The sequence below is a fragment of the Xiphias gladius genome, chromosome 6, assembly GCF_016859285.1.
Source record: "Xiphias gladius isolate SHS-SW01 ecotype Sanya breed wild chromosome 6, ASM1685928v1, whole genome shotgun sequence".
Taxonomy (NCBI): Eukaryota; Metazoa; Chordata; class Actinopteri; order Istiophoriformes; family Xiphiidae; genus Xiphias; species Xiphias gladius.
The window spans coordinates 5230470-5247297 of record NC_053405.1 but is presented as its reverse complement, the minus strand read 5'-3'; the positions used below and the strand labels follow the sequence as shown (position 1 = coordinate 5247297).

Sequence of the window (16828 nt, the reverse complement as noted above, 5' to 3'; positions counted from 1 at the left end):
ATGACATAGCGAAACTACCATTTTTCCAATAAGCTGCAGGCCATTCTCTAAAAACAGATCATCTGTCACACTGTTTTCATTTCTGTATCATGTCAAGCGCTGACGTTGTTAAAAACGCCTTTGAACCTAAGTATTTTGCACATTCTGCAGTTAAAAGGTAACTGAAGTAAAGCTGTGATGCAGCTTAGCTTTTATAATAGAGCTCTTCTCTATTATGTGTACTCTCTTTTTCGTTCAGTCAAAAAGTGCAAAAGAGTGGGTGTAAACATTAACCATGGCACATCTGTTTCAGTGAGGACAATGATGGGAGAGTGGACCTGCCACATTAGGCCTTTTTTTAATTTTATTTTCCTCTTGATGTATACATTTTTTATCCCTCTCCTCTCCTGCTGTACACAACATTAGTGAAAGCAAAGGACACCGAGTTACTGTGGTGTATGAAAGCTGCTGTTAAAATAAAGTGTTTCCTGAGTTGCCTAAAACACTTCCTCAGTGCACTTTTATCATTGGACCAATTTAACTCTAAAATTGGTAAATTTGCAGACAGACAGAAATTGCAGAACCACATCAAAAATCTCTTTTTTAACAAACATTGTTTCCAGCACTAGAAGGAAAAAACCGAGTCTAGCAGGCCTTTTCTGCCCTTACAGCCCTCAGACATCTAAGAAGTAGATAAAAGCAGAAAGACTCAGGCGAAATAGAACAAATCCATTGACTCTACTGACCTCGGCTCCTCATCCTTAGAGCGTTTCGGGCAGTATTTCTTTACCAAGTTCCTGATAGGTAAGCGAGAGAAGCAGACATGGAGGTTAAAAATACTGTCTGATATTTTAAGAATGTTACAGAGACAGGTAAACAGACAGAAGAGGAAGGGAGTCAGACAGGCGCGCACACACACACACACACACACACACACACACACACACACACACACACACACACACACACACACACAAACCCACACAGAAAGAGAGAGGATCTGGGTGTATTATTAAAGATGAATCAAACATTTAAACATCAAAGTCTCTGTCTGTCCATTCCCTCAGGCTCTGACAATATCGACTGCAATAAAGCAGTGAGTTAATGTGTGTAGTGAGTGTGAGTGTGTGTGAGTGTGTGTGTGTGTGTGTACGTGTTCCCTTGTTATAAATAACAAAAGAAGGAGCCTCTCTGTCTGATTTACTGTTTTAACCACATGCATTGTAAAAACAAGCACACTGTAACACACAGACAGAGTTGAATCTTTGATCATTCTTCAGACTCGAAGCTGTGTGTGTGTGTGTGTGTATTCTGAAGGGATTTCCCCTCTTTGAAATCAAACGCCAGCAACCACTGGGACTCTACTGGTTTTTAATGATGATTACTGGATTTTTGCTTGTTGAGTGGTCCCCTTTACGACGGCCGGGCCTTACAGTGCCGCACTTCACGCCCACACCAGTGAAAATTGGAATGAATGTATTTGTCTGCACCGGCTCAAGAGGCTCTGAGTTCTGACACCCGGACAGGCAAAATGTGGGGCTGATTTGCTGAACTCTTTTTTTCCTCATCAGCAAAGAGCAGTGTGAAAACACTAAGGTAGCGCCTTCTCATTTTAGCCGGCAGCTGTTGCTTTGACTAGTTAAAATCATCGCCGGCAGGTCACATCAGCTCTGGCCAATTAATGTTGATTCCATGGGTAACTTGATGTTAGAACAAAATTAAGCTTGGCCACTGTTGGGTTTGTGTGCTCTCTGAATCCCAGTGCCTGTACTGAACCCAAGACCTCTGCTCAGACTGAGGATATTAGCCTGATATGGACCCGACCTGGGAAAAAGGTGAGCGCTGGGCTTGTTTTATACCCTGTACCGCGTCACGGAAGGCAACCATGGTTGTATAAGGAAAGCTTCACAATATCCTGACAAAAAGACCAGCGTGTTTGAATTTGTTGGCCTTCTCTCCCCTTGTTTGATTCCCCTATGATGTGTTTGTGAAGTTGACCCATAGCAACCCATAACTTAATTATGTTTTGGTTTTTTTGGTTCATTTCAGGGAACCTGTAACCGTTTGTCAATCACGTTCAGGTCAGGAGCGTTATACCACATTAATCAGACCTGTGGGTGAAACTTCACCCTCTGCACACATACGTACTCGTATGCTATGTATTGGCACACTCACCCTCTTTCTACTGACAGAGGGGAAAAAAAAAAAAAAAAGAAAAAAAAAGACTCCACCTTCACCGCGTGTCACTGAATGGTTTGAGGTTCACTTTCATTCATAAAAATCATTTTTACATGTGTGAACATCTGCTGTTGGTGCCGTCATGTGGAACAGTAAAGTCCGTCCCAATCGCACATGTGTGTCCCACAAGTCGTGAAACACAGCAAGTTATGACTGGTCAGGGGTTTGACGGGTCTCTTGGACACGACGGCAGGAAATTACACCTTAAAAGACAAAAATATTGGTGTAGTCTGATCCAGACATGTGTTCTTTCCAGGTCACTAAATATAAAAAAAAAAAATTAAAGGCATCATTTTAAAAAAAGCATGATGCAGGCTAGCTTGTTTTGATCCAGAGCTATTCAATAATTGGATTCATTTCCCTATAACCTAAATGTACTTACATGTCTACCGTGCAGCTGTATTATGCAAGAAAATGTCAATTTCACTCTTGTATCAAAAGACCTTCCAGCGTATGGAAAAGCGAGACAAAGACAAAAAAAAAAGTAAAAGTAAAAAGTAAAAGTGCATCACCCTTAGCTGTACTATGAAAACTTTATTTTGTACGTTAGTATACCTGCCCATGTGTATTTGTTGCTGTTTGTGTGTGTGCGCACGTGCATGTACCGTAGCTGCTTGGCGTAGTTTTGCTCGATGTCCAGCCTCTCCTTGACAAACTTTGCGTAGCGCTCCAGAAAATCGATCCCCCACTGAGTGTGTTTGTCCAGATTATCAAACTGGTCCTTGAAGATGGAGAGAGGGGAAGGAAAGGAATGTGGAGGGCAGAGGAAGAGAGCAAGGAAGGAAGGGGGAGAAAAAGTATTTTTAATTCGCACGAATGCCGTTGAATTCGCAGAACGAAATCAAAAAAAAAAAAAAAAAAAAAAAAAAAAGGAAAAAAAAAACATAACTGAAACACATTTTTCAGATTCAAAACAACAATTGAAAGGATTCAGCAGATACTGAAAAAGAATGAATAGAAATTTAAATGGAGTTGGAGGTAGATTTGACATCTGGACGGACAACCAGATTAAAATTCAGGGTTGTATGACTCAGCAGTCTGTCTGCCTGAATATAACTCTGTACTTATTCACACAAATAAAATACATGTCCTCCTGCCAGTGACTCAGCAGTAAAAGCGTTTCCCGTCACACATACTGTGTGTTCCATACATCACACCAGATTTAAATGCACACCTGCAAAAATGTAACCGCTGCATCACATTCACTTCACGCATTACTAACATAACAAGCGGCCAAAATTACAGCGAAATAAATACGGCGATAAAATAGTGCCAAGACGGAAAATCCCCAATGCAGGTTCATGATCTCTACAAATTACATGTGGAGGCCAAACGACAGAGAAAGGCCATGGAAAAACTGAAAATAAGAAATAGTTTTTCTCTCCTCCCCTCTCTCACCTCTCCCTCATTCCTTCATCAGACTTCAAGATTTTTGGCATTTTGATCAGGAGTCCAAAGCTGGAAATACTGGGCGGATGATTACAAACCCAGTCTAAAACCCCATTCAGACTGGATTTATTCCTTTAGGGGAGGTGTGTTGATTTTAAGAATACCTGCACTGGTCAGTGATTTTAATCCCATTTGGAGTACATATGTGGGTAATTTTTCATTCCCACCCCAGTAATAATTACAGTCGCAATTACCTGCTGCTTTTCTGTGAACTTGCTGATCCTCCTGTAATTTGAATCCTGTCCAGAGCAGTCTAGTATTTTAAAATGGATTTTTAGTTGTTTTTTTCCTCTCAAAGTGTGAAGAGCCGCTTGTCCTTTTAAATTTTATTTTAAATAAATTAACTCGGCATGAAATTTTTAATTTGTTTTTGCCAATTTGACAGATGAAAACATGCTTACAACAACAACAACATGTAGGCCTTTTTGGGAACCAATAAAAGGACATTTTTAAAACCATCAGGAGAGCAAGGGCTCATCAAATGTTCTGTTGAAACCTCAGCTAGAGGTGGGTGTACTGTTATTCTCACATGAGCCCTATTTTTTGGCCTATATTTGTTCACATTTTGAAAACTGGCACCATTAAAAGGTCTGCCAATTAGCTATTAGCAGTTCCTGTTTGCAATACAGCCACTGATGTACAGATATTTAATCACTGGATTACTTAGATACTGAGGAAAACTTAACAATGAAATGACTCTCAAGCACGTTCTGAATTCTAAGTAGATTTATGTATGTTTATTGACGATGGACATCTGAGATAATGATATCCAGGGTAAGTGCAAGTCCTACTGAATGATATCAGTATGTTTATGTGTTAAGATTTGGCTGAGTTATGACTCAGTTTTACCTCACACACTATCCTTGCCTCCCCTTCAACTCTCTTGTGTCCCCTTGGAGAGGCTTTTGTCTTTGTCCTGCTGAATCTCCATGTCTATTACAGACCATATCCTCTAATTTCCTAATGGTTACAATGCCGTCCGGAACAATGAATTAAATTACAGAGGAGCACAGTGAACATTTTATTCCCCACCCTTGGTTTAATTTCTAATAATTTTTACTTCTACTATTAAAAGTTTTACGTTATGTCAATAACGCATCTCCGCCCTGTTGGTGTCAGATTTGGTGTCGCATTGTTTGTGTCTTCAGGATCGATAGACTGGCAATAATGGATCTGCTCGCCTGGAAAAACACAATCATTTTCACATCCCCACACACACACACACACACACACACACACACACACACACACACACACACACAAGGGATAATAGTGGATGATTTGCTGTCAGATGTCTATTTGTACTGACGACAAACAATTTCCACTTTCTTCCCACCATGGTGTGTGTGTGTGGGTTCTGGGCAGAATTTCATTTAGTTTAGGGTAAAGGGTCAGAATTATGACTTTATCACTTCATTCTCTCATTGCTCTAAGCATCAATAGGCAAATTTTGTGTAAAAATGCATCCTTCTCAATGTACATGCCGACATACAAAATCCTTCTGCATTTTTAAAAAAAGGTGTATTTTTTTCATGTTTTATCCCACTAACTGAAATTATTGTGAACCATTTTCCAGAGTAAGTTACCAGATTACTGCATGAAATGGGAATTTCCAGGCAGAGACTTGCCTGATATCATTTTTGGTCGAAGTTATTATATCATTGTATGGTAATGCAGGTGCCAGCAGGGAATGTTCTTTAAACTCCATATTGGTTCATTCAAGGACACCCACCATCTGACATTTGGTTGCTGAGCAGCATTTCTAAACCAAAAAAAAAAATTTCATATTATACATTTCACAACGTTTGTGTGTCAGGGTTTCCTGCAGTATTTGTGTAGTTATGTTTAGGCCTTTTTTTTAGGCCAGGTGGCTCACCTCTGCTAATATCATGACAAATTAATATATTGTATTAAATGCAAAGGGACTATTTCAAACAGTAGATGGTATAAATTCACATAATGTGACTATTGTCAGTCGCTGTCTAACTACAATTATTGATTTTGGGGGGGGGGGTCATTGTGTGACCTTATTGTTTGCCTTCTGGACTTGACTTTCCAACAATGTAGCTCATCAATGCATTTCCAGCGGCAAACTATCAGTGTTTAAAAGGTGGAGCATCTTTGGGTAAAACAAATGATTCCTGTTCACATCAGCATTACTACATTTTACACAGTGATAATGTAATAAAACTCCAGATGACAAATATATGACTAATATATACAGAAACCTGTATGCTTTTTAGAAATAATGTAATTAAGTAAATTTGTAGTGAATGTGGTAAAACAAGCAAAAACATTTGTATGGTTCCCAAGGTCTGAGTGTCATGTCATTTTTAGGCCTAACACACAACAGATGATTTTTTTTTCTCCAAACTTTTATTCATTCAGGGTAGGTTCACCACACACAATTGCTCTTTTTCTTTTTCAGCGGCACTTTGTCCCACACACAGACACATTCACACCTGGAACCTGCCCAGGATAAACAGTCTTATCTGTCGCCCACTGCAGCATTTGCTGGTCGTTTAAGTGCCACAGTGTTGGTAATGCGGGGAGGGGCACGTGGTTCTCATTTGATTCTTAACCCTTAATTGTCAAGTCAGACTGGATATCGAATTTGCATCTTCCCAGTTACAAGCCCACATGCTGATCTTTAGGCCACTGCTGCCCATCAAGAGACAACAACACCTTCAGATATAAAATCGGGAATTGAAAACAAGCGACAGTCCAGCAGTATAATCTATGGGGTTTTTCAGTTTTTATATATGAGGAAAGACAAATGGATCTCAAGCTAAGTTAGCATTGTGACATGCATATGGTACATTAGTACCTGTATGCTGACTGTTCTTAACTACAGATAGTTCTCAGTTACCACCGGACAATTTTAAGGTGGAGATAAGCCAGTATCCTATTCTTTTTAACAGTGGACGCTGAAATCATGAGTGCGCTGCCCTAGCTACCTCTCTGTATTCTCCTCTCTGCCCTTCTGTGTGTGTGTCAACACAAAGCAAGGCCCAGACTGGAGCAAATAAGGGTCGTCATGGGAAATACGAGACGGTGCGAGACAGCTGACCTCCTTGTTTGTTCAGTTATCATAAACTTCAAAACACAAAGGCTGCAGGGAGGCTTTCAAACAGCACTGCTGAGCAGCATTGTGCTTTTAAACTCTAGTCACCTTATTGTGTACAGGGGGCGGGGGGGGTGAGAATGGAGAATAACTACTTGTTGGTAGGCGTGAGTAGTAGTTTGATCACCTGTGCAGGCAAGCAATTTTCCTACTCTAATGCCTTTGAGCACGACACTAAAAAACCCTACTGACAAAACCGTTGTGTATAGAAAGTGTAAGACAAAGATAGGATAGGATCGAGGATGACCAGGTTTTAGTGGCATTGTTGGTCATACGACTGCTTTTGTTTCTCAAAACGTCTTAAAAAATGTCTGCGAAAACTGGTGGTTGAAAAATGCCCCTGAAAAATAGCAATAACCCTGTTGCATTCACTCATTAATTAGTACCCTTTTTGGAATTTATTTTGTATTTCCAAAACAAAGATTTAGCCCAAAAAAATGCAACCAAGATGTGCCACAGCAACAGAAATAAACAGCTGCTCTGCAGGATGCTACACGGGAACATATTTGAATGGCTTGTTTTTGTTCTGTCATTATCTGCATGTTGCCACACTGGTCGCCTCTGCTAAATGCCTACCAGCCTGTCTGTTATCAGCCTGGTCTGCATACATGCCTGTCCACCCACTTATAGCCAGCTTGTCTTGCTGTGGTTGCGTCAGCCTGTGTGACGGTGTCTATGAATAAGTAATAGAGTATGAGCTCATCCTGTACTTTGTGGGAAGCTGAGCACAGACTGGCTCACTGGGGAAATGACAGCATCTTTGGGCTCCGTCTCTCTCAGCTTGCAGGGAGAACAGTAGGAGGACAAGAATGGTGGGGAGGGTTAAAGCGTAGCCGACTGAATCTGGGAGCTACACTCTGGTCTGCATTCGGTAACCCACGCTGCTGCAGCACCTTCACTGTAACTGACACTTTCCATTCAGAGAAACCAGTATCTTATTTTCTCTGGTATTCAGATCTCCCACTCTACTTTGAAATACCAAGGAGAGCAGTTACTACTGAAACAATAACATGCCCATTATAGTCCCATTTAACCAACCCACATATGAGTTAAGCAGACAAGCAGGCCTACAGATTTGACATTTGGTTTCCACCTCAATAAATCATGCACTCTCGGTCCCAAATGTAGCTTTCAGCATAGTCAAATAAACCTGTTGCAACTATAGTTCTAGTTTTTGCCAATAACCAAATAATAAAAAATCTTTTAAGAAATACACTGACACAAGGTTTAAACCCTAGCTTTGGCCACTGCAGCATCCAAAGACGTAAACATCCAAACATGAACTTAATAACGGAAACACTTGCACCATTAACAAACTTGTTATGTACAAGATTAATGACATTTTAAAATGTCAAATACAACCAGACAACATGGTTGGGTCCAGCACCATCTCCCACCATTTTTCAATATTATCATAAAAGGAATAGTACGATATTAACTAATACAGATTCAAAAATAACAGACGGCTGATCTCTGATTAGCAAAAGAAAGGTGCAGCAATAGCCATGTTGTCAGCAGCAGTAACACAAAATCTTGTCACATATTCATCACATTTACAAGAAGGGATGCCTTCACAAACAAAACAATAACAATAGGCCTTCACAATGCATTTGTGTAGTTGTACAATGTGTACTGAATTAAGAAAAACTACTGAACTACGATACAAATACACTTAAAATACAGTAACGCATTTTATAATTGAAATGATGCTACATGATTGAATTTAAGACCATCTAACGAAATGAGTTTGAATGAAACAGTATAGATTCCATATTGAGGCTTTGTTAGAAAATTCAGATAACCTGCAAATGCTGATGCTAGTTAGAGGCCTTCTTCATAGAAAAAACATTTTGACACGTTACAGTAGGAAAAGCGGTTTAAATGCCATTTAGCTGCTTCATGTTCAAGGTCTGGGTATTGTGCATCACTGTGACTATTAACACCAGTGATGTTCCCATTATGACAAGTCAAAATGTCTGCTGTGAAAAAGGCTTATTATCATACCAGATACAAATGTACATGGCCAATTAGCCTCTGAAATCAACTCAACAGGCCCCTCTCAAGGTGGCAGAGGAGAAAAGTCAATTCAGGCGCTTATAGGAAAATCTCATTCTCTCGGTCACTACTGAGAGCTCAGACCAGAGGTGAGGGTTTGAACGCGGGTTGACCGGTAAATCCAATAACAATGTGGTGTAATATCTGTATCCATCAGTGAATCTCACCCTTCATATTACCCTCACCATGAATAAGACCCCCAATAAACATGAACATGTTCAGGTGGGGCAGCAACTCTGTCGGTTGATGAGAGTTGCACGTTTATATTATCCCAATATCTGTCTTCAAAGCAGTAGCTATGGAGGGCCATGGAGGGGGTTCTCATTCAGCAATACAGGACGACTAGAGACAGCTGAAGCAGACCGTGGAGAAATTTTATACATTCTTCGGTTTGATATATATTGCAAAGGACATGAGATGCTATAGCTGTTTCTTATACATAGTTTTACAACATTTTGTATTAACCGATTTCAAATGGGTAAAAATGTTTTGAAGTATTTCCTTAATAAAAAGCGTGAAACTTAGGTAGGTTTTTAGATTTAAAAAAACATAAAAAACCAAATAAATGGCAAGTTTTTATATGTTGTAGTATAAATCAAGTACACTCAAGTACTACAAGTCACTGAATACCAAATTTCATTTAAATTTTATATATTGATTTATGAATTCAGATTTTTTGTAATAGAGCTATGAAGACATTGGCCAACGTTGTGTTATCGCAGATATATTGGTATCTCTCTATATTTTTGCCAATAAGAAAATATATAGGTCAGAAATGTCAAAGGTATTTTATTTAGTGATACTATCAAATACTTTGTCCATCAAAAGAGCACTGGCAAAGTCCAAGTGCATATCTTGGACACAATTCTTTTAAAAAAAAAAAAAAAAAAAAAAAAAGGATTTTTTTTCTCCAAACTCTTAAATGTCAATAACAGCCTTGAAAATCCAGTATCATTTGTACTCCACACTAATTTTGGCCATTATAACTACACTATACAATTTTTTTTGTTGGCACATGCCTAATTGGACACATGCCACTGTGGCCGGTTGACCAAAAAAAAAAAAAAAAAAAAAATTTCCTGCCCAGATTCAAACCCAAAAATGGGTCACAGGTCTGTTTCTGCTGCGTTTCCCACTGACAAAGCCAGAGCTTTGCTTTAATGAGCTCCAATCGCAGGGTGAGAGAATAAATTAGTCATTTAGCTCCCAGACAAGGGGGGCAGAAGACGCCCCGTGAGGAGATTCCGCTGTGGAAAAACCCCAATATCCAATCAGATGGCTAGACAGCCCCTCCCCAGCCAATAAGAGAGCCAGACAGCCTGGGTGCATTCCATGAGAGGAGGCAAGGTTAATTAGCATAGAAAATGCTGGTGGAACAATAGACTAATTACACACTGTGGCATTCCAGAGCAGAAGGCACACACACACACACACACACACACACACACACACGGCGAAGACTGGGTGGGAAATGTCAACTTGTCTCAAACACTGGCATCAGTCTGAAGACCCCCAGGCTCAGTCTGCACTGTGTGTGTGTGTGTGTGTGTGTGTGTGTGTGTGTGTGTGTGTGTGTGTGTGTGTTTGTTTACTGAGTCTATCTGTGTTCATCTTCCTCGAAAACAACCAGAAAGAGAAAAAGTCTCTTCCAAGAATGTGATGTGAGTCTACGGCTTTGTCTGTGTCTTTTGTGTGCGTGTGTGCATGTGTGTGTGTGTGTGTGTGTGTGTGCGCGCGTGTGCGTGTGCGTGCGCGCTAGAGGTTGAAGAGGGAGCATGAGGGAGGAGAAGATTGGCATTTGGAAAGAGATTTTGAGGGGAGGTAATAAAAACAAGAGGAAAGTAGGAAGAAAATTGGACAGGAGAACAGGCCTGCATCTGTGTGTGACATGGCTCCAGAGTGCAACCATTTTGGTCGTACATGCGACCAAAAATCTGTCAAGCGCGACCGAACATTTTCACTGGTTGCACTGGTGAGCCTGACATTTAGCAGGTCTGTTCGTGTGTTTGTATGTAAGTAGCGTTATTTCTTTTCCCCCCTGCCCGTATTCTGTGAAAGCCAGCCCCTACTCTAACTCTGATTGGCTCACACCCCCGATATTCTTCTTCGCTGAATGCGGGCGGGGGGAAAAACATGAGGCATGGGTGCATGTGTGAAGCCACGCCCCGTAATCCTCCTTGAGTGACATCATGACCTTAAAACATACAGGTAATTCTTAATGAAGAGAACTACTGGTTGTGTTTTTCCATCAAGAAAAATGCCGTGGTGCCGGTTACACATGTCCCCAAGCCCTATAAAAAAGGTCCAGCCCAGATCCAACATCATCAGCAGAGGCTGCATTTTGATTCAATACTGAATCCAGACTGCATAAAGTACTCTCCAACCCCAACCCCTAATTGCAAAGCCTCAAAAGAATCGGCAGAATATATGCTGATAAAAAGGGTTGAATTTGTGAAGCATGATAAAATTATTAACATTATGCAATTTTAAAAAGCACAATGAAAATTTTGGGTGCTGTTAAATGATTTGCTGGACCACTGAAATCAAAAAGTTAGGGGCACCAGTGCAGCCAATGTAAAACGTTAGTCTGAAGCCTTGTGTGATCTATTTCTCTGGGGGAGCTGGGGTGATTTTAATATTACCTGCCCTGACCAGTAGGGCTGGATATCAGCGCTGATCTCCCGATTTGATTCAATTTTGATTTCAAATGGTCCAGAATTGATTAATGTTGATTTGATTCGAGTATATACACTTGTTAATTCAGTTATATATATTGAACTTAAGCACTTCTCAGAATGTATCTTGGACATCCACGCATCCGCACGGGCCACTGTGGCTCAGGAGGTAGCGCAGGTCGGCCACTAACTCAAAGGTCGGTGGTTCGAACCCCAGCTCCTCCTGTCCGCGTGGCAAAGTGTCCTTGGGCGAGCACAGCCATCAGGCCAATTTGGGGTTCAGTATACTACAAATTGGTCTTTAAGACTAGAAAAGTGCTTTTACTAAAGGAATAGCGCCTGTGTATTTTATCTTCAGGTGCTCGTGCATAGCGCTAGTGCTGCTTTGGTGTCCCATCAAAACTTTGCACAGCGTACAAACCACCTTTTTGTTTTGTGATCATTTGAAGTACTCCCAAACTTTCGAAGCCTTGGGTCTTTGGAAACTTTTACGCTGAACCGAATTGGACTCTGCTGGAGTTGCCACTTTCTTAAACTGTAACATTGACTGGAGCCGACTGGTCACTGGAGCCAAAAAACGACTGATATCATTATATAGGAAAAAAATTTGTTATAATTAATTGAACGTTTTAGAAAAAATTAAAAAAAAAAATGTGTCGGTTTAAAATAGTGATGTCAATGCACTTTTGACACAATTCCAAGGGACTGTATCACATTAATGCAAAAATATATATAACGGCTAATATTCCTATAAAGCAGTCTCGCCAATTGATTTGCACCTTTGCCCACAATGGCCTAAGAGATCGAGAGAAGGATGGATGTAAAGGATAGTTACCACAGTATAAACAGTGGGCAGGAAAATCATCTCACCGTACACACGCATTTTCCACATTGGACACTGTTTTAACCCAGACATCAAGCTATAAACTTTTATGCCAACACTGCCCTCTAATTTTCTATTGTTTAGCAAAGATGATATGGTATCTGTACTTTTGGACAATTCAAGAAAGATAGTATATTTGCGTTTTGAAATGTTGCTAAGACAAAACAAGCAATTTTTGTCACAGTCCAAAGAGTCGACCTGCAACTATTCGAACTGTGTGGAGTAGAGGCCAAAGCAGCAGGAGGTAGGTACACATACTTTATACCTGTGTAGGTTACACGCACACATACACCCACATGCTTTGCTTCTTCCTTGCTGAGAGCATCTGGATTCGAATAGACTTGGATTTGTTGCTAAAAGGTTGTTGTGTTGAAAAGCCTCCAATTGCCATCTATGGGCAAAACAGACAGGAGCACTGGCACGCTGTGGACTTTCACTCCCCTCACTTCTCTGCAGGCAAGAAGAACAGCCAGCTTCTTCAGCTGGTTTACAAACCTTCTACTGCAGGTTTTAGCCTGAGAGCTTTCAATAGGGAGCCCTTCTATCCCATTAGCCTAATTCTGTGTGTTAGAGGGCTTGATAAATGCCTGAACCACACAAGCACCTGCAGTTCTTCACATACCTTCATATGCTCTGCTACATATTTTCCTAGTGTAAAACCAACAGAGTAGCAGTTAGATTGTAAAAATATGGATTTTAATTTACTTCTATTAAAACTCAACTAACCTTGGCTAAGCTACTGTCAGCAACTTTTCACTCATTTCACAGTAAACAGCAAAAAACTTGCTGGAATGTTTTTGCTGCAAAAAGAAGCTACAGCAAGAGTTAAGTTAGCATTAAGCAGTGTTTTTTATTGAAATTGTGAAATTTTCTCGTGTCAATGCAGTTTTCTGTTATTCTTCAGACTTTGTTTAGAGCTGAAGCAAGCACTGCAAAATACAATTACTTTCCTTAAAAAAAATTAAAATCAGGAGATTTTTTTCTCAATCAATTGTTTTGTTAATAAAATGTCAAAACATAATAAAAAGTGACAAACACTAAATCTACATATCTGAGAGGCTGGAACCAGCAAATATTTAGCATTTTTACTTAAAATACGACTAAAACTATTGACTGACTATCATAATTATTGCAGACTCATTCTCTTGTGATCAACTAATCAACTTTTCTCAATGTAATAAGTTTTAAACTTTTTGTCTGACAAAAAGCTATTTGAAGACATTATTTTGGGCTCCAGGAAATCTTGAGAGCCCTTATTTATTCACAATTTTCTGATCTTTTATAAACTAAAAGGACTAGTTGATTATTGAAGAAAAATCAACAAAAACAAATTATTGATAATGAAAATAATCATTAGTTGCAGCCCTAAACATTATATATAATTTTCAATTCCATTTTGTGATGTTGCACTTGCAATCTAGACTGATAATTTAGTGCCTTTGGAGCTCAGTTAAATGTCTCAAGTAGCTTTTGAAAAGTCTCTGAAGTGCTGATTGCCTGTTTTATAGCAGTTAAATGCTGCTATCTGGTACTCAAGCTGACATTACCCATGTTTGTAGCAGTGCTGGTAATTTAATTACTTCAGTGTTAAGATCAGTTTCAATGACTTGTTTACACTATGTTATCTACACCCATTAAAACACACACACACACACCTCTATCACTGTGTTTGCTCTGCCTTGCAGGGTCTATTTTCACATTTCTTTTTTCCCCTGCGGAAACAGAAAATACCGCATGACTGTAGCCCTACACAAACACACACAAACCTGGCTATCCACACAAACTGTAGAGGAAGTGTGTGATTCATAGCTGTTCAAATTATACATAATATCAGTGAATCAGAGAGTGATCCCATCATGGATCTCTGAGTCAGTGAGCGGCTTCACTACACCCATGGAGTACACCAATGGAGCCAAATGGGTTCCTGTGAATCGTTTAAACTATTGTCGCTTCTGTGCGTTTGCTTACATCAGTTAAAATGGTTAAGCTTAGGTGTATACATGGGTGTTTCTTCCTGTTATGCAATAGCTGGAGGTTTTGTTTCCCAGTCTGTGTATTGTCTAGTGTTGAGGTGAATGATTATCTAAGACAGAGTGCACTCATTTACACCTCACTATTAGCTGTGCATTGGTTTAAGAGGAAAACTATTCTGTTTCATCTGTTTCACATCAAAGCCAAAACCTATGAGACTGTATCACCCCTGAAAATCTTGTACTGTAGTAATCTCTCTTGACAAACTCTCCATCGGAATGTGTGCTTTCATTTTTTTTTTTTCCCCCTCAATGGGTTGACCAGTCAAACACTTTGTCCAATCACTGGCCCGGGAGTCAATTTAACAGGAACCTGTGCTCGTTATGTGCCAGCAAACACAGCTTAGCGGAAAACATCAAAACTCTTTCCTGAAAGTCAAAAAGAACGCAGACGGAAAAAACATTGCAACTGCTAATAAATACCTTAAACACAGACGCTGCATCAGGTTCAACACTAAAACTGATTGGCAAGTGGAAAGTTGTAACAGATGTTGGCTGAAAATGTAAACAATGGTCAACTCTACTCTTTTTCCCCTTCTGTAACGAACAGAAACGGCACACATGCTAACAATCGAAAAGAAGGTCCAACTTCTGAATTGATTGATCATTTTAAAGTCTTCAGCCAGCAAAAATCGCCAAATAATTTCTCTAGTTTCAGCTTCTTAAATTTGAGGATTTCATGCTTTCTTCTGACCTTGTATCACTGAGAACGGAATCTCCTTGGGTTTTAGTCTGTTGGTCAGACAGAACCAGCAATATGAAGACATCACCCTGAGCTTTAGGAAATTGTGATGGCCATTTTTCACTACTTTTTTTCTTAACATTTAATGGACCTAACAGTTAGTTGAAAATAAAAATCGCTTTTGGTTGCAGCCTTACTCTGGTCAGAAGTGTGTCACTAGGTGAAATATTAGAAATGTTATGCTACAATCCCAGCATCTACCAGTTTCTGGGATGGCTCATCCTATACCCTAATTGTTATATATTTTTGTAATGGAGGTGGCAAGAGTTTCAACAAAATATTTCTGACTGTGGAGCAATTTTCTTATGGTACTCAGCCATCTTTGAAGGAACGCAGACAGGAGCAATCATGGAGGTATCTGTGCTCGAGTTGGAGACAGGTCAGTCAAACATTAACCCAATCCAGCCATGGTAGGGCTTCGTTCCACTAAATAACCATTACATTGGGCCTATTGTCTCCGCTAAAGATTTATCCAGCAAATGCTGCCTAGTGACAACTTAAATCACACTCATCTCTTTTTTTTTTTTTGCTTAAAAAAAAAATTAACAATATTTTAGTAGTATTGCTCTACTAATATACTGATAATTATTATATAAAACAGAACTTTTCTGACAATTCTGTGGTGTTGCTTCACAGTTCCTTCAGGTTTCAGGAGGAGCCAAGGACAAAAAAGCGTAATGTCATGTAAAAGAAACTGCTGCCTTCTCCATATTAACAATACAACCATAAATCAGTGACAGTCACACTTTGACCAGTCACATGCTGGTCAATGCATAACCAGTTTTTTTGCTGACCGGAAAGATTGACAACACATTAGCAAGAAGAGGAGAGAAGGGAGAGCAGCGAGACACACATGCCAAAAGACAGAGTGCACATATGTATGTCATGTGTTGATAATAAACATGGTTGACAGCAATTCCTTCATCTGACCTCCTTTAACACAATACACACTTTGTTGCTGCAGCCAGCCTTGCACACACACCCCCTCTCTCCATGTCGATCTTTCATACAAACGGAACAATAAACAATTCAATACATTTAGGATAATGTGCTTCATTAAGATGAAAAACAACAATTCCTTGCCCTAACATCTTTTTGTGTGTAAATTGGCAAAAAAAAAAAAAAAAAAAGCAGCGGACTTGATGACGTGATGAGAAATTCCAGCTAAGACCCTAGGTTTTCATTGGACAGACGTGTTTCGAAAAAACTTTAGAACTTTTTTGTATACATCTGAGTGGAGATGGAGAACCAACTTTGCTTCACATATACAACAGTAAAAAAATTGCTTCAAGGAAGATCACCCACTACAAAAATACAAAGGTAGAGCACTGTCAAGACCGGCAGGACACACAGTAGGTGACACAGGCAAAAACTGAAAATTCCTGGCACCCAGTGCAATAAAGATAACACATTGGCAACTGAGGAAGCTCTGAAGTAGACCTTGTGTCTTGCGGCAGTTGGTGCAAAACTGTTGCCCTGGAAATACTAAAATTTTGGCTTGGAAGCAAGAAATATCATCAAGATTTGACTTATAATACTCCTTGCATAGAACTTCCAAATAGTGCCACAGAAACTTGGACACAAAGAAATTTTCATTTTTGACATTTTCTTCAATTGTAAAATACATAAAATTACATTAAAATGTCTTTGTTG

The 16828-nt window shown here is 39.7% G+C and overlaps 1 protein-coding gene across 2 annotated transcripts in view; it reads right to left on the bottom strand.

Moving 5' to 3' along the window:
* Positions 1–16828, bottom strand: part of fnbp1l (formin binding protein 1-like) — a 52463-nt gene that overhangs the window by 18032 nt on the left and 17603 nt on the right. For both annotated transcript variants that reach the window (XM_040129223.1, XM_040129224.1), the window contains exons 2-3: positions 2823–2938; positions 726–776 (exon numbers count right to left, since the gene is read on the bottom strand). In XM_040129223.1, coding sequence (XP_039985157.1) covers positions 726–776; positions 2823–2938 — 167 coding nt within the window. The remainder of the gene's footprint in view (positions 1–725; positions 777–2822; positions 2939–16828) is intronic.